The sequence below is a fragment of the Rhinopithecus roxellana genome, chromosome 20, assembly GCF_007565055.1.
Source record: "Rhinopithecus roxellana isolate Shanxi Qingling chromosome 20, ASM756505v1, whole genome shotgun sequence".
Lineage (NCBI taxonomy): Eukaryota > Metazoa > Chordata > Mammalia > Primates > Cercopithecidae > Rhinopithecus > Rhinopithecus roxellana.
In genome coordinates, this window is record NC_044568.1 from 70,010,917 (window position 1) to 70,029,260 (window position 18,344).

At 43.9% G+C, this 18,344-nt stretch overlaps 1 protein-coding gene across 4 annotated transcripts; it reads left to right on the plus strand.

The window, feature by feature from the left end:
• Positions 1 to 738: 738 nt before the first annotated feature.
• On the plus strand, positions 739 to 13,714 carry ZNF200 (zinc finger protein 200). Of its 4 annotated transcripts, none has more exons than XM_030925183.1 (5): positions 739 to 1,703; positions 2,444 to 2,774; positions 3,359 to 3,447; positions 3,733 to 3,853; positions 12,340 to 13,714. In XM_030925183.1, exons 2-5 carry the CDS (start codon positions 2,525 to 2,527, stop codon positions 13,056 to 13,058), a joined length of 1,179 nt encoding a protein of 392 aa, XP_030781043.1. In that variant the 5' UTR covers positions 739 to 1,703; positions 2,444 to 2,524; the 3' UTR covers positions 13,059 to 13,714. The 4 variants fall into 4 exon arrangements, with proteins under 4 accessions (XP_030781043.1, XP_010374363.1, XP_010374362.1 ...); XM_010376061.2 differs by having other exon boundaries at positions 739 to 1,651; XM_010376060.2 differs by having other exon boundaries at positions 739 to 1,300.
• The last annotated feature ends 4,630 nt before the right edge of the window (positions 13,715 to 18,344 follow it).

Genomic DNA, 18,344 nt, shown 5'->3' on the forward strand with positions numbered 1-18,344 from the left:
CAGTCTATTTCTTGTTTGTTAACAGAGTCAAGAAAAAGTTCTTAAAAAATACAATCACACAGGTTTATATTTTACTTCAAGACATCTCAGTTATCTGTTTTGCCTCATAGTTCAAATCATACTGCTTTGATTAAGGAGCCTTTTTAGTAAATTTTGATCTGAAAAGGCAGATATTCCTTATTTTTCTAGAATGTCTTGGTGCCACACAGTTTTCATACTCGTTTCTTTGTGACATATTTTAAGCCATCGTTAAACGATTAGTCAGCTGTAATTAACTGTAAGAAGTATTCATTTATATTTTTACTTTTGTCAACTTTCTGGAGGCTGGTGTTACATCGAGAAATAAGGCCACACCTGCCCACAAGTTGTCCCAACCCTGATCAATGCCTCACTGGCGAACGAACCGAGTATGGATACAACGCACAAAGACAAAACTGTTCGGCCTCCGTAGGAAGCTGAAATTGAGAACAGGGACAGTACGAGAAGGGCAATTAAGATATCTTTAAAAACAGCACGGCCGGTGGGGACAGCAGTGTAGAAGTTAGCAAGTTGGAGGTGGCAACGTAGGTGCTCCAGCTCTAACCTATGGGAGTCAGCAGAGCAGAGGCGGAGTCCCATGCCGGCCACACCCTCTCCGCCCCCGCAGTCCTTTTACTGGAAAACCGCAGTAAAAGGCGGAAACGCGCGGAGGCGTCTTGATCTTCCGGTCCGAGAACTCGCTTCCTTCAAGCCTCGGAGCGGGGGGGACGGGGGTGTTGGAGGGGTCTGCCTTGCCCCAACGTCCGCGCCTGACGGTCGTCCATTGGTTGTTTGCATTCGAACTACATTTCCCAGGAGGCCCTGGGATTAGACTGGCCGTAGCTGGAGAAGTGCCAGCCCGTCATGGATGACTGGAGCCAGCCTCTTACCTTCCGTCTTCCAGGCAGAGCCACAGAGAGACAGGCTGCAGCCGTCCTGGCCTCCCTCCGGCCCTGAGAGCTCCCCAGGCCCATCTCAAGTGTTACCGTCTCAAGCGCAGATTGCCGGCTCTGAACGGGGAGACCAGGCTTCTGCACCGGAAACAAGGCACCGGTTGTGACGTGACAGCTGCAGAGCGCCCGACCTCCCAGAAGGCACCGCGTCAACGCAATTCTCCTCAACTGGTCACGGCGCGAACGAATATTCGCCGGTGACCTGTGAGGGCACTCGGAAGGGCGAGGGGAGGGCTCGGCCGCTCGCGCCTAGTTTTTCTATCTCTCCCGGAGCCTGAGTCTCTGAGCCGTCCCCAGCAAACGCTCAGGGGCTGCAGAGGCCCCGAGAGGTGAGGGGCTCCGTGAGGGCGGGAACCAGGCTGAGACCGCCTCTGGGGAACGGAGCGTGTCCGTTGCTGAGGGAGAAAGGCCGGGTAGGGAGCCTGGTGGGCGCCTCAGGCAGGGGCGCACGCTGAGCTTTACGGTAAAGGTGTTCCTTGACCAGCGGAAGAGGCCCCAGAGTGAGCCTGGCCCGGCGGGCCTTAGTGGGATGTCGCCTGCCGCTCTCAGCAGAGCTTTGACGGCGGAGAGGAGTCGGCAGGCGGTGTGTGGACCCCTCCTCGGCCTTGCATCTGCTCCCCGGGAGAGTCACCAACCGCCTCCCCGCCCAAAGGGCACCGGAGGGAGCTTCGGTTCGAGGGGTACAGTATGGCCAGTTTCAGTGACCAACCTGCTTCTAGGCGGATGTCCTCGGTATTGACCCCAGATTTCCTGTCTTCTAGCCCATTGCTCTTTCTCTAAACCTGATTCAACCTCTTCCTGGTGGGTTTTACACACCGTCTTTCTGTCTTTTCTTTCTTTCTCCTTTTATTTTCTTTCCCTTCCCTGACTCCCTTCCTCCTTTCCTTTCTCTTTTCCTTTCTTTTTTGGAGTCAGGGTCTTGCTTTGTCATTCAGACTGGAGTGCAGTGGCGCGATCACAGTTCACTGCAACCTCGAGCTCCTGGACACAAGCAATCCTCCCACCTCCCGAGTAGCTGGGACCCACAGACTTGTGTCGCCTCGCCCAGCTAATTTTTTTGTTTACTTTTTTATAGAATCGGGGTCTTGCTGTGTTGCCCAGGCTGGTCTTGAACTCCTGGACGCAAGCGATCCACCCGCAAGGGCCTTCCAAAGTGCTGGGATTACAGGTGTGAGCCACTGGTACCTGGCCACACTTTGTATTTCTCAGGAGGCTGGACCTTGACCTTCTCCCCGCCATTACTCCCTTCCCTTTGGACTTGAGGTTTGCAGAGTCTCTTTTTTATTCTCAGGATCTTTCTTTAACATCTTCCTAAGCATATCTCGTTCAAATACTGCGTTTCAGTTATAATTTCCTAACCCCAGCTGTCATTTTCTTTAGATCTCATGTAACCTCACTACCCATGCCACATATTGGAGTGCAGTAATGCCCTGCCTGGTCTTGTGGGTAATCCCTGGTTTCTCTGTCTACAGCTTGGCTCTCTGGCAGATTTCCTCTAGTAAGAGGTGGCTCTGGAGGCCCCGCGAAACGAGCGTGGTGTGTGGTTGCAAGGCATGATGGCTGCAAAAGTGGTTCCTATGCCCCCAAAGCCAAAGCGGTCCTTTATACTGAGAGTTCCACCAGACTCCAAGCTGGGCCAAGACCTACTTCGAGATGCCACTAATGGGCCCAAGACCATCCACCAGCTAGTGTTGGAGCACTTCCTCACCTTCTTGCCCAAGCCAAGCCTTGTCCAGCCCAGTCAGAAAGTCAAGGAGACCTTGGTTATTATGAAAGATGTGAGCTCAAGCCTTCAGAACAGAGGTGAGAAGCACATGCTTGTTTCACTAGAAGAGGAGGAGGTGGTACTGGAGTCTAAGATAGGCTTCTGTGTTAGTTATAAATTCAAATTAGGATGGTGTATATTGAAAAAGGAATCAATTCTAGTGTTGGAAAGAGGAAATTCTTCTCAAGTGCTGGGTGTGGGTAAAGCCACAGAATAAACAGTTTGCATCTTTCTGTAGTGTCGGTTTTACCCAGACATTCTCAGGGAAATATCTTTTTGGGATAAATCAGATGAATTATTGAGTTAGGTTTATGTGGAATTTTAGAAATTTTCTCCTTTTTCTGGGCATCTTCACACTTTACATTGCCCCAAGCTCTCCTTTAGTAATACTCTGTGGGAAATTCTGAAAGGTGCTTAGAGAAGTTATTATTTTCATAAAAGGGAGATGCCATAGGTTCAAGACCCTAGAGTTTATGGCTTGACCTCCATAAGGGCTCACAGGAGCAGAAAAGGCCATGAGTTACCTGTCAAAGGAATGAGGACAGCCTGACCTCAAGGTATGGGGAGTCTCTGTGTTAGAATCACTGAGTTTTTCACTAACGACACCTTCCTCTTTCCCCAGTGCATCCTCGTCCCTTGGTGAAGCTTCTGCCCAAAGGAGTCCAACAGGAACAAGAGACAGTGTCTCTGTATTTGAAAGCTAACCCTGAGGTGGGTTTGGTTTTCCCATTCACTGCCTGAGTCCATCACTTTCCATGCTTGGCCAATGTGTGTGTAAAAACATATTCTTAGGAGTTGGCCTTCTTGGGTGTTTTTCTTCTGCTTTTTCCTTGAGCCCTTCTCAGCCTGGCTGTCTTGTCTTTGCTGCACCTCTGTGGGATTTATAGGTCCCTCTTGCCATCCCTTCCCTTGATCTTTGTGTGTCAGCTTTTCTTACCAGTAGGGCTGTCAGTGAACCTCAGTTACTAAGATGAAAGGGGCCTCTTGCTCTTTCAGGAACTGGTGGTCTTTGAGGATTTGAATGTATTTCACTGCCAGGAAGAATGTGTGAGCTTGGATCCTACTCTCACCTCAGAAAAGGAAGAAGACAGCAGTGTCGGGGAGATGATGTTGCTGGGTAAGAATCACAGCCCAGCTGGGCGCGGTGGCTCACGCCTGTAATCCCAGCACGTTGGGAGGCCGAGACAGGCGGATCACGAGGTCAGGAGATCGAGACCATCCTGGCTAACACGATGAAACCCTGTGTCTACTAAAAATACAAAAAATTAGCCGGGCATGGTGGTGGGCGCCTGTAGTCCCAGCTACTCAGGAGGCTGAGGCAGGAGAATGGCGTGAACTCAGGAAGCGGAGCTTGCAGTGAGCCGAGATCATGCCACTGCACTCCAGCCTGGGTGACAGCGCGAGACTCCGTCTCAAAAAAAAAAAGAAATCACAGCCTTTGTGTGTTCAGGTTGTTTACTTTGGAACAAGCACGTCCTTCATCTCTAGCTTTGGGGAACAATTCACACCTGGTAAGCCTATGTACACACACATATTCTGTTTTACTTTTGTTTTATTTTGTGTGGCAGAGCCTTGCCACAGCTCTAGCTGTGGGTGGGTGGGTGGCCATTTTCCCTGTATGTTGGGGGCAGTGAGGGGAGAGGTAGGGAAAACCTGCAGACAGAAACTGTGGGCATAGAAACTGTTCTGAACCCATTTTCTGAACTCTGTTCTCAACAGGTATATTTGAATGTTTTCATTGAACACATGACTAACTCTTCTAATCCCCCTCCCCTTTTTGATGTTCAATAGATGTGAAGACTACTAGCCTAAGTGAAAATATATTCCACTATTGATGAAAGTAATGTTTAACACTTAATGAGCACTTACGTGCTGTTACATGCTAGGCACTAGTCCAAATGCTTTTCATGTGTTTATTGTCTCATGTACTTCTCAGAGTAATACTGAGTGGTATAGAAATTACTGCCACCTTACAGGTGACAGAACTGAGGCAGAGAGGGGTTAAAAAATTTGCTAAAGATCACACAGTTGTAAGCAGTGGAACAGGGATTCGGACTCAAGGAATCTGACATTAGAATTTGCAGTAATGGCCCAGGGCTGTTCTGCCTCCTAGATGCATTTCTCATAATTTCATTGTTGGTGAATGGGGCATTCTTTATTTGTCCTCATTTCCCGGTAGTAGTTGACAAGTGTCCCCCAGTGCTGTGTATGAACTGATCAGGCAGAGCCTCTCTATAATTTGCTTAGAGATGCTTTACCTTTTCACTAGAAATGCTGCAACCCTAGAGGCAGAGGCCCACACAAATGTCTTTACTGGGTGCCTGACACTTTTTACTTTGCCTTCAGGGCTGTTTGCTTCTGAGGGTGAAGTTGTACAGAGAGTAGGTTTTAGGAGTTGCCTGGGGTGATAAAAATCCATTATGACTATCAAACTCTTAGCTGTAATTATACCATATGGTCAGAAGTATTGGTATGTAATGAGTCTAGTTAATTTCCCACAGGTTGCTCTATGTGATATCTTCTTTATTTTAGAGAAAAGTATAAAAAGATCAGATTTATTACACTGAGTTTTTCCTGAGTCATGGGCAGAGCTAGCATTTATTTTGGGTGGCCGGTTGGTGGATATATTGCCTCCAGTATCACTTTGACTGTGCACTTTGGGGCCCCTAAGACCCAATCCTCACCCTCTATTCCCCACTTCTTCCACCCGTACCCTGAAGCTGGTGGATTAAGCTTACTCATTTACCAGCATTTCATAAATGTACTTGTTTTTTCCTCAGGCAGGATTGGGTTCTGGAATTGTATTCATAGGTTACAAAGATGCTGTATTCCTGCCTTTTGTAACCTTCCAATTTGGTTTGTAAGACAAGTCATTCCTTAAACGATAAACAGTGTGAAATGTTTATAGGTATAATGAGCTATCACAAGACTGAAGCAAGATTTGGACCCAGGAGCAGAGTAGGGAAGAAGGTAGAATTGATTTTGGATGAGATTGAATCCATGATAGGAAATAAAATGAGATTATCCTCCAGATATTTGGAAATTGGGGATTGGAGTTCAGATGTGAGGATATAGGGATTGGGGAGTCATCAGTTTATAGGTGATGATAGTTGAAACAGTAACATTTAACCAATTTTTGTGAAAGAAAAACTATAACCGGCCGGGCGCGGTGGCTCAAGCCTGTAATCCCAGCACTTTGGGAGGCCGAGACGGGTGGATCACGAGGTCAGGAGATCGAGACCATCCTGGTGAACACGGTGAAACCCCGTCTCTACTAAAAAATACAAAAAACTAGCCGGGCGAGATAGCGGGCGCCTGTAGTCCCAGCTACTCAGGAGGCTGAGGCAGGAGAATGGCGCGAACCCGGGAGGCGGAGCTTGCAGTGAGCTGAGATCCGGCCACTGCACTCCAGCCCGGGCGACAGAGCGAGACTCCGTCTCAAAAAAAAAAAAAAAAAATTATAACCAGTTGAACATTGTGGTGACAGGAATCAAAAGAGAATCCTTAATAACCTAGGGAAACAGAATGTGTGTGTTGGCCAGATGAACCACATAAAAACAAGGAAAAACATAGAACACTTAAACAGATTCTCAGTAAGATAATTCTTTTTTTTTTTTTTTTTTTTTTTTTTTTTTTTTTTTTTTTTTTTGAGACGGAGTCTCACTCTGTCGCCCGGGCTGGAGTGCAGTGGCCGGATCTCAGCTCACTGCAAGCTCCGCCTCCCGGGTTTACGCCATTCTCCTGCCTCAGCCTCCTGAGTAGCTGGGACTACAGGCGCCCACCACCTCACCCGGCTAGTTTTTTGTATTTTTTAGTAGAGACGGGGTTTCACCATGTTAGCCAGGATGGTCTCGATCTTCTGACCTTGTGATCCGCCCGTCTCGGCCTCCCAAAGCGCTGGGATTACAGGCTTGAGCCACCGCGCCCGGCCGATAATTCTTATTATAGCTACTGTGTGTTGTGATAGGAGAATACACCTTTTCAAGATTGAAGAAAATTGACTAAATACTAGGCAACAAGGAAAAACTCAGATTCCAAGAAGTAGAAATAAAGTAGGATCTGTCACAATACAGTACAACTAGAAATTAATAATAAAGATCAGTAAATTAAAGTTGCTTCCACCTGGAAAATTTAAAACTCTTAAGCAACTGTCTTAGTCCATTTTGTGCTGCTATAAAAGAATACCTGAGGCTGGGTAATTAATAAAGAAAAGAGGTTTATTTGGCTCACAGTTTTCTGTAGGCTGTACAAGAAGCATGGTGTCAACATCTGCTTCTGGTGAGGGCTTCAAGAAGCTACTCATGGTGGAAGGAGAGCAGACTTCACATGACAAGAGAGGAAGGAAGAGAGTAGGAAGGTACCAGCCTCTTAAACAGCCACATCTTTAGTGAACAAAGAGCGAGAAATCACTTACTATCCTGGAAGTAATGGCATCAAGCCATTCCATGAGGGATCTACCCGCATGATGCAAACACCTCCAACTAGGTTCCACCTCCATCACTGGGGATCAGATTTCTCCTTTTTTTTTTTGATACACAGTTTCACTCTTGTTTGAATTTGGAAGTTTCCTTCTTTTTATATACTCTGGAAATATTCCTAGCATTTGAATTATTTAATTTTTAAGAGTTCAGAAGAATTTTCTGTGGAACTGTCTGAGGCTGGTGCTTTTCTTGGGTAGGTGGCTATTCTTTTTTGATAACTTCAATTTTCTCTATGGAAATTGATTTATTTTTGTTTAAATCTTAGTAGTTTTTTTCTGTTTTTAACTCATTACTTTCTATTTGCTGTTTATTAATACCTTTGTTCTTTTAAATCAGAGGCTTTATTATTCTCATTTTTCTAAATTAAACATGTTTTTACAGCCAAGAACTGTCTTATGAGCATCACTGTCAGTTATACCATAGATTCTGATATACACTTGTCCTTGGTATTCATGGGGGATTGGTTCCAGGACCCTTGCTCAGATAGCAAAATCCATGGATGCTCAAATTTATTATATAAAATGGTGTAACATTTGCATATACTCCACACATATCCTACCATATATTTTATTTCTAGATTAATTATAATACCTAATGCAAAGTAAATGCTACATAAATAGTTGTTACACTAAATTGTTTAGGGAATGACAAAAAAACTGAGTATGTACAGACAAAACCATCCTTTTTTTTTTCTCTCAAATATTTTCCCTCCTTGGTTGGTTGAATCCTCACATGCAGAACCCATGAATATGAAGGTCTGTATAATGTTTTCTAGAAAAAAATATGCAATTTTAATTTGTCTTTACCCCTCTGACCCAAGGTTGCTGATACAGTTTGGATATTTGTCCCCTCCAAATCTCATGTTGAAATCCAGTCCCCATGCTGGGCACAGTGGTTCACGCCTGTAATCCCAGCACTTTGGGAGGCAGAGGCGGGCGATAACTGAGGTCAGGAGTTTGAGACCAGCCTGGCCAAGATAGCAAAATCCTATCTCTACTAAAAAAAAAAAAAAAAAAAAAAAATACAAAAGTTAGCCGGGTGTGGTGGTTCATGCTTGTAATCCCAGTTACTCCAGAGGCTGAGGTAGGAGAATCACTTGAACCTGGGAGGTAGAGGTTGCAGTGAGCTGAGATGGCATCATTGTATTCCAGCCTGGGGGACAGAGTGAGACTCCCATCTCAAATTAAATAAATAAATAAATAAATAGAAATAATACAAATCTATTAATATTTATTATATATAAAGGAGAAGAATCCTTTGTTTACTTGTGTAGTTATGAAAAGATACTTGCCGGGCGCGGTGGCTCACGCCTGTAATCCCAGCACTTTGGGAGGCTGAGGCGGGCAGATCACGAGGTCAGGAGATCGAGACCATCCTGGCTAACACAGTGAAACCCCATCTGTACTAAAAATACAAAAAAATTAGCTGGGCATGGTGGTGGGCACCTGTAGTCCCAGTTGCTGGGGAGGCTGAGGCCGGAGAATGGCGTGAACCCGGGAGGCAGAGCTTGCAGTGAGCCAAGACTGCGCCACTGCACTCCAGCCTGGGCGACAGAGTGAGACTCTGTCTCAAAAAAAAAAAAAAAGAGAAAAGATACGTGACAAAATTCAAGCCTCTCCTTTATAAGAACATTTAACAAAATAGTAATTAACAGATACTTCCTTAATAAGTAGAACAGAGTAATCTGAAAACTTAAAAATAAGAACATTTGTTTGTCTTAACTACTCTAAAGGGAAAAAGTGAGACCATTCACTAAAGTAGTGGGAGATAAAGTGAATAAACAGAAATCATTAGCTTTCACATATATAAACGAGTTCATTTAGAAGATACAATGGAAGGCCCCATTAGAATAGAAACATGAAAGTTTAAATACTTAGGAGTAAACTCAAGAAATGTGCAAACTTATGAGGAAACTTTAAAGCGAGTCTAAAGGACAGAAGAGTAGATTTCAATGAATGCAAAAAAATACTATGTTCTTGGCTAGGAAGACAATATCGTAAAAAGGTCGTTTCTCTTGTTAATTTATGAATCTGATGTCTTTTTTTTCAACAATACCAATAGCATTTTTCCCTTGGAACAAGACAGTGTGATCTCAGAAAGTCCCAAAATAGCCTCAAATACACATGGGAGTTTAGTGTGTGATAAAGTTGGTGTATTAGTCCGTTTTCACACTGCTATAAAGAATTGTCCGAGACTTGGTAATTTATAAAGAAACAGGTTTAATTGACTCACAGTTCAGTTTAATTGACTCACAGTTCAGCGTGGCTGAGGAGGCCTCTGGAAACTTAAAACCATGGCAAAGGCAAGGGAAGCAAGGCACCTTCTTCACAAGGCAGCAGGAGGGAGAAGTACCAGTAAAGGGGGAAGAGCCCCTTATAAAACCATCAGATCTCATGAGAACTCACTATCATGAAAACAGCATGGGGGAAGCCCCCGCCATGACTCAGTTACCTTCACCTGAGTGGTGTCTCCTTGACACGTGGGGGTTATGGGGATTACAATTTAAGATGAGATTTGGGTGAGGACACAAAGCCTAACCATAAAGAAGGACTTTCTGATAAAAGGTGTTAGGACAACTGATAGCCATTTGATAAATTAGTACCTTACTTTACATCCCAAGAAAAAGTCCACATGGATCAAATATTTTAAATGTTTAAAACAAATATAAAAAGCACATTTAGAAAATATGAGTGATTCCTTTATAACCATGGGATAGGAAGGTTTTTGTAATTAAGACTCAAAAGCCCAGAAGCCTTGAAAGAAAAGACTGACAGATTCAAATACATAAACAAGGCTGGGCATGGTGGCCCACGCCTGTAATCCTAGCACTCTGAGAGGCCGAGGGAGGTGGATCACCTGAGGTCAGGAGTTGTGAGACGAGCCTGGCCAACATGGTAAAATCCCATCTCTACTAAAAATACAAAAATTAGCTGGGTTTGGTGGGGCATGCCTATAATCCCAGCTACTCGGGAGGCTGAGGAAGGAGAATCACTTGAACCGGGGAAGTGGAGGTTGCAGTGAGCCAAGATTGCGCCACTGCACTCCAGCCTGCGTGACAGGAGCAAAAAGAAGTGCAAATTAAACCTCTAGTGAATTAACATTTTTGTATTTCATGTTTATAGAAATAAAAACACATTGATGGTGAGGTTGTTAAGAAACAGGTATATTGCTGGTGGGCATACAAAATGGTACAGTCCCCGTTTACGGGTAAATGCATCTGTAACTACCCATCTTACCCTTTGTTCCAGCAGTTCAATTCTGGGAATCTGACCTACAGATACAGCAACAGAGCACATTGGAAATGATGTACAAACAAGATTATTTGCTGTGGTATTGTTTGTAAAAACACAAGGTTGGAAGCAGTCCAAATGTAGTTAAAGAGGAAGAATTCAGTTAAAAATTAAACAAGAAATCATTGACAAAGATTTACATTTATAAAAGTCTTAACCCAATAGATTATTTGCATAATCAAAATCCAAAGTAAAACTACAATGAGAAACCATTTTATACCTATTAAGTATTTCAAAATTTAATGCTAACAAGATTAGGTAAAGTTAATATTCACGTATTGATGGTTGCATTGAAATTAGTAGAGCTGCTTTTGAAAGCAGATTCTGGTAGTTCATATCAAGAGCTGTGGTAAAAATTGGCATTTCATTATCCTAAGGGAGTGATTAAAAAGAATAATTAAGGCTGGGTGTGGTGGCTTACACCTGTAATCCCCAGCACTTTGGCAAGATTGCTTGAGTACATGAGTGCAAAACCAGCCTGGGCAACATAGCAAGACCCTATCTCTGCCCCAAAAAACTCAAAAAAGTGAAATTTAAAAAAAAAAAAATCTATTGATGTGAAACTGCGAAATCCAGCAGAGATTCCTCCTCCAGCTTCAGGATCAGCCCCATGTCTTGGTGGTTAATTTGAACCCTTGACTCTGAGTAGTCCAGAGTTGAGGGGTCCCTTGTCACAAAGTATGTCCACAGCATGCTTGTTTTTCACTTTGTTACCTAATCTTTATAATCTGCTTACACTGACTTTTTTCTGAAGTATTATAGAAGTATAGAAAAAGCCTACCAATCATAAATATATAGCTGAAGTTTTCACAAAATTTTGTATACACTAATCACCACCCAAAATGGGGACTTTTCTTAGCATCCCAGAAATCCCTTTTGTGGCCTGCACCCAGTCACTACTTCCTTTCATACCCAAAGAGAAACACTACTGACTTCTAATCCCAAAGCTTCATTAGTTGTAGTAATCTCTTTAATCGCCAAAGAATAAACTTTTTTTTGTTTTGAGACAGAGTTTCGCTCTTGTTGCCCAGGCTGGAGTGCATATGGCATGATCTTGGCTCACTGCAAACTCCGCCTCCCAGGTTCAAGTGATTCTCCTGCCTTGACCTGCCTGGTAGCTGGGATTACAGGCATGTGCCACCATGCCCAGCTAATTTTGTATTTTTAGTAGAGACGGGGTTTCTCCATATTGGTCAGGCTGGTCTCGAACTCCCAACCTCAGGTGATCTGCTCACCTTGGCCTCCCAAAGTCCTGGGATTACAGGCGTGAGCCACCACGCCTGGCCAATAATAAGCTTTTGTATGAATATGCTGTGCCCTCTTTAATTTTGGTTATTGGAATTGTTTCCATTTTCTCGTAAGACATTATAATATTATTTAGTGTTATAATAGTGTGGTAATATTTAATATAGTGAAAACCTACAAGTGGTTCGTCTTACTATTCAGTTACCAGACTCCTTCAAGATGATGAGTGGTGCCGTGTATAGATTTGTAGTCTCCATCCCTAGTCTTTAGCTGAGTGCTCTGCAGAGTATAAGGTGAATATGAACTTGTCAAGTAGTTAACACTTATGAAGAGAACAAACATACGAATTCTTTCTGTGAAATCCCACTCATTTTTATTTCTTTAAAGTGTGTTTGCATTGTGGTAGGTGGAAAGATTTATCAGTTATGTATCCCACCCTCAATAAGTGTGGAAAAGGAGTGTGATGGCAGTATCCGCCACTCCTCAGATTGACTTTAAAGGTGGCTCTGGCTTAAGAAGCGTGACTTGTTTTTTCCTGCCTGATGTCATATCTCTCAGAAGTTGTTAAATTCTCTTTGTTTGAACAGTCAATGGCAGTAATCCTGAAGGTGAAGATCCTGAGAGGGAACTTGTAGAAAATGAAGATTATAGAGAAAAGTCTATAGATGATGATGAAATGGATTATTCCTTGGTCTCTCAGCAGCCTCCAGATAACCAGGGAAAGGAAGCACTAAATACATCCATTCCACAAAAAAGGAAAATGAGAAATCTGTTAGTTACCCTTGAGAATGATGCTCCTCTAGAGGAACTCTCAAAATATGTAGACATCAGTATTATTGCACTTACTCGAAATCGGAAGACAAGGAGATGGTACACTTGTCCACTGTGTGGGAAACAGTTTAATGAAAGTTCTTACCTTATTTCCCACCAGAGGACTCACACTGGAGAAAAACCCTATGACTGCAGTCACTGTGGGAAAAGCTTCAATCATAAAACAAACCTCAATAAACATGAGCGAATTCATACAGGAGAGAAACCTTATTCCTGTTCTCAGTGTGGAAAAAACTTTCGTCAGAATTCTCATCGGAGTCGTCATGAAGGAATCCATGTAAGGGAGAAGATATTTAAGTGTCCAGAATGTGGGAAAACCTTCCCAAAGAATGAGGAATTTGTGCTTCATCTGCAGAGTCATGAGGCTGAGAGACCATATGGTTGCAAAAAATGTGGGAGAAGATTTGGTCGGCTGTCAAACTGTACCCGGCATGAGAAAACTCACTCAGCCTGTAAGACTCGAAAGCAGAAGTAATACCAGGAAAGGGGTCTGATGGTGCTGCCTCAACCTGAGAGCTTTCATAAGTAGTTCTGAATTCCCAGGCTGCCTAAAAAGATATAAATATGTAAAAATCTCATTACTGTCAAAATTGGATAAATGCCCATCTTGGCTAAAACCTCAAATTGCTAGAAAATTCACAGGGAAGAAAACATTTCAAGGGCTATACGTCAGCATCTAGGCTTTCTGGACTAAGGACCTTTCCTTTTTGAAGTCATATGATAATGTACAGGTCACAGATCCCTTTCCCAAGACTTTGAAGATGAATCTGGAGTCTGCTTACTTGCAAGGCAAAGAGTGACTTGTGTCTATTGGAAGTATATCCATTTTCCCCCCACATGGGGATTCATACTTGAGAAATAGTGCAAAGATGCTTATCTGGAACTGTGTTCTCGTGAAAGAACCAAACTACTGGCTTGTTGAGCCAACAGCTTCTGATAGCAATTCATATAACCCTCTAAGAACACCTGTTTTAAGTCTTGAGTGTTGAAAGGAATTGTTTACTTTGGAATATAGGAAAACAACAATTGAATGTCAGACTCTCATTTGTATGTGATCTAAATTTGCTATCATTTTCAATATTTGCAATTTGTGATAAAATTGACTTTTACAGATTCCTTTTCACAACATAATTTAAGTGTCCACTGTTCTTACTGTATTTTGTTCAGCTGTTGATCTCTCCAACAGGCGTCTCATGCCTCTCCCTTGCTAAAAGAAGTTTAGATTACTCAGGCAGGGCCATCCAGCCCCACCACTAGAAAAGCTCTTCAGAATCTTGTCCCTCTGTTGAGCCCAGATCTCATGTGCTAGGAAGGAAACCCCAAGACCCAGAGAGGAGGGGTTGACCTGGAGGCAGGAAAAAGTTGGCTTGGATCCATGTCTCATCAATAACCTTACTACATACTTAGGTCCCCTCTGTGCCGTCATCAGACTTTTGGCAATGGGGTGTTCACTACCTCACAAGGCAAAGTGTTGTATATTTAGAAATTACGTCTGTAGTAGTTAGCTCACATTGCCCCTCAAGAGACAGGTTTCCAGGTGTCTTCACTGTAGTGGGTATTCATTGTCTTCAGCCTCTTGATATCCAGACCTACCTGTCCTCTGCCTAGAAGCAAGGCCAGCGGTGCCTTTACGGGACCAATCCTGTGGTGCGATTTAGGGATTCTTGATCAGTTTTGCTTGCTTTAGGTTTCTGGAAGTTATACATTGGTGTTTTGATTGGAAGAAAGAAATCCTATAAATAATTTGGGAAAAATTATAGTGTATATGTTTCCCATCCAGAAACATGCCTTTGTATTTATTAGAGTATTATATTCTTGTGAAAATTTTTCTAATTTTCTTCACGTTTTACACAATTTTGTTATTGTAGTTTTTTCCATTTTATATATATATATATATTTTTGTTGTTGTTTCTTTTTTTTTTCTTTTTTTTTTTTCTGAGACAGAGTCTTGCTCTGCCGCCCAGGCTGGAGTACAGTGGCCAGATCTCAGCTCACTGCAAGCTCCGCCTCCCGGGTTTTACGCCATTCTCCTGCCTCAGCCTCCCGAGTAGCTGGGACTACAAGCGCCCGCCTCGACGCCCGGCTAGTTTTTTGTATTTTTTAGTAGAGACGGGGTTTCACCGTATTAGCCAGGATGGTCTCGATCTCCTGACCTCGTGATCCACCCGTCTCGGCCTCCCAAAGTGCTGGGATTACAGGCTTGAGCCACTGCGCCCGGCCTTCCATTATATTTTTATAGTTGATTATTGCTTTTACATGGGAAAGTTATTTTTTATTGTATATTTGTGTAACTAGTCACCTTACTGAATGTTGTTAATTTGTTGTTAATTTTCAATAGTTTCTTGGTTTAGTTCTGTTATAACTTTTGGTAAAATGACACCATCTACAAAGAATAGTTTTGTTTCTTGCCTTCTGCCTACTGGTCTTTTTTATTTTGTTTGTTGTTATTAACATGTAATTCTGAGGTTTCTTGTTTTGGCACAAAGCATTCTGAAAGAAGGACATTCTATGATACAGTTCAGTCCTGAGTCATAATTTAAAAACAAATCCTCCACAACAGAGAAAGGCCACAAAAAAACTGTCTTTACCAACGTTATATTTGAAGCCAACAGTAAGTACCCTGTAAAGCCAGCAAAGCCAACAAAGCTGGCTGCCCACAACGTTATTCGCTTACTTGAAATTCTGGCCAGTGCACTAGGACTGGGATCCCGAACTGTTTCCAGAGCCGGCAGGCTGTTACCATGTGCAGGGAACCTGCCTGTGTACCCAGAAAAGTAGCTGCCAGGCAGTGAGTGGTGAGAGAGAGTCTCCACTCACTCACTCTTTGGCACCCCTGCCCAGAGTCAGGTGTTTTTATCAGTCCTCATGCAGCCGTGGCACAGTACCCGAGACACTTTTTTTTTTTTGAGACTGGCTCTGTTGCTAAGGCTGGAGTGGGGCGATCTTGGCTCCCTGCAACCTCTGCTTCCTAGGCTGAAGCAATCCTCCTGTCTCAGCCTCCTGAGTAGCTTTTGTTTTTTTAAGTGTAGGTGAGTGAAGCCACCATGACGCACACCATCTCCTGCACTGGGGAGGTGCCCACGGTCAGGGTTGCTGTCGATCCGTATCCAGTGTCCCAGAGGGCAGGACACCGGCCTCAGGGTTTCCTTCCGCACCAGTGGGGCCGGGTGGGACTAAGAGGAGCGCCCCGACCTCCAAACTCGAGAGCCCCTGGAAAGTTGTCGGATGAGTAAGTTCTCTTACCTAAGGAGCCTGATCACCAGTTAAACTGAAAAAGTAGACAACAGCTAATAGTTTCCCAATACAACGGTAGAGCGAGAGTTGGAAAATGTAAGAGACCAAAGATCCAATTCCAGTAGTAACTACAGAAAATAGGCTGGGCGCGGTGGCTCACGCCTGTAATCCCAGCACTTTGGAAGGCCGAGGCGAGCGGATCGTGAGGTCAGGAAATCGAGACCATCCTGGCTAACACGGTGAAACCCTGTCTCTACTAGAAATACAAAAAAATTAGCAGGGCATAGGTGGGGCATGCCTGTAGTCCCAGCTACTCGGGAGGCTGAGGCAGGAGAATGGCGTAAAATCCAGGAGGCAGAACTTGCAGTGAGCCAAGATCGCGCCACTGCATTCCAGCCTGGGAGACAGAGCGAGACTGTCTCATAAATAAATAAGTAAGTAACTACAGAAAATATTAATCCCCTGAAGACGCAGCGCTAGGCTCACAGCCCATGGAGTTTACTGGAGGTAGAGCGGACAGAGGTCCAGAATCTCTCGCACATGGGTACCTGCCTACAAACTGACTGCTCCATGAACCAAAGGATTCTAGAAGAGAATGAGGGCTCTGGGACACACAGTAACAAGACAGGAACAGACCATTTTTAGATAACGAAACGAGTGGCTGAAACACATGAAAGGATGTTCAGACTTACATAATCTAAGAATTATAAATTGAAAGAACAAGATATCATTTTAGGTGTATCAAACGAGCAGAGGGAGGCCAAGCATGGTGGCTTATGCCTGTAATCCCAGCACTTCGGGAAGCCGAATCAGGAGGATGGCTTGAGGCCAGGAGTTCAAGACCAGCCTGGGCAACATAGTGAGACCCTGTCTACCAAAAAAAAAAAAAAAAAATTTGGTTGAGTGCGGTGGCTAACGCTTGTAATCCCAACACTTTGGGAGGCCAAGGCAGGCAGATCACCTGAGGTCAGGAGTTCAAGACCAGCCTGGCCAACATGGTGAAACCCCATCTCTACTAATAATACAAAAAATAGCTGGGTGTGGTGGCGGGCCTCTGTAGTGCCAGCTACTCAGGAGGCTGAGGAAGGAGGATTGCTTGAACCCGGGGGGAAGCGGAGTTGCAGTGAGCCGAGATTGTGCCACTGCACTCTATCCTGGGCTATAGAGTGAGATACCGTCTCAAAAAAAAAAAAACATATTTTTAAAATCTAAAAAGCAGTATCAAGATGGCATGGGGGCAGGTGCGTGTAGTCCCAGCTACTCTGGAAGCTGAGGTGGGAGGAGTCCTTGAATCCAGGAGTTAGAGACCAGCCTGGGCAACTTACTGAGACCACACCTTTTTTTTTTTTTTTAAAGAAACAGGGTCTCTGTCACCCAGGCTGGAGTACAGAGCTGTGATCATAGCTCACTACAGCCCTGAACTCCTAGATTCAAGAGATCCTTTCACCTAACTCTCCCAAGTATCTGGGACTGCAGGGACATGCCACCTTACTCAGCTAATTATTTTTATTTTTGTAGAAACGGGGTCTTGCTATGTTATCCATGATGGCCTCAAACCCCTGGGCCCAAGTGATCCTCCTACCTTGGCTTTCCAAAGTGCTGGGCTCATCTCTTTAAAAAATAAAATCAGAATAAATGGGAGGTTGACTCCAGCATGACAGTGTGAGAGAGCCTGCTCAGAGTGGCAGAATTAGGGCTTTCTGAAACTCTAAATAAATCCTTCTCTTAGCTGGATGCAGTGGCTCACGCCTGTAATCCCAGCACTTTGGGAGGCCGAGACTGGCAGATCTGGAGGTCAGGAGATCGAGACCATCCTGGCTAACACAGTGAAAACCCATCTCTACTAAAAATACCAAAAATTAGCCAGTGGTGACAAGCACCTGTATTCCCAGCTGCTCAGGAGGCTGAATCAGGAGAATCACTTCAACCTGGGAGGCAGAGGTTGCAGTGAGCCAAGATTGCACCACTGCACTCCAGCCTGGGCAACAGAGCGAGACTCCATCTAAAAATAAAATAAAAATAAATAAAATAAAATAAATAAATCCTCTCCTTCCTGCCCCAACCAAAGTCTGATCTTTCCATCAGATGTGTTCGTGTCAAGGTCTCTGTTGTGAGAAAGACTAAACAACCCTGAAAGGAGTTGGCCTGGCCCTCACAGCAAGGTTTTTGTGTTCTACCGATAAACAGAGAATTTCACAGAACATCAGTATCTAACAAGGCCACATTCTGACTGTGCTAGAGCAAAACAAAGCAAGACCATTCTGCAGTGATGTCTCAACACAAAAACATGACATTGTCATAGCCACAAAAATAACCAAACATCCCCCTATGTTGGCTGAAAGAGTGACTGCTATTCCTTTGACAATCACAGCTTTGGCCTCTTCTTTCCTTCTGGATAAAATATATTAAGATACCCTTTCAGAATTATCCCTATTCTGTAATGGCATCTACTCCAGAGCACAGACTCATTCCTAATTCCTCACCAACGTTACAAAAGCAGAGATCCTTTTTAGGACTCTTCCAATGA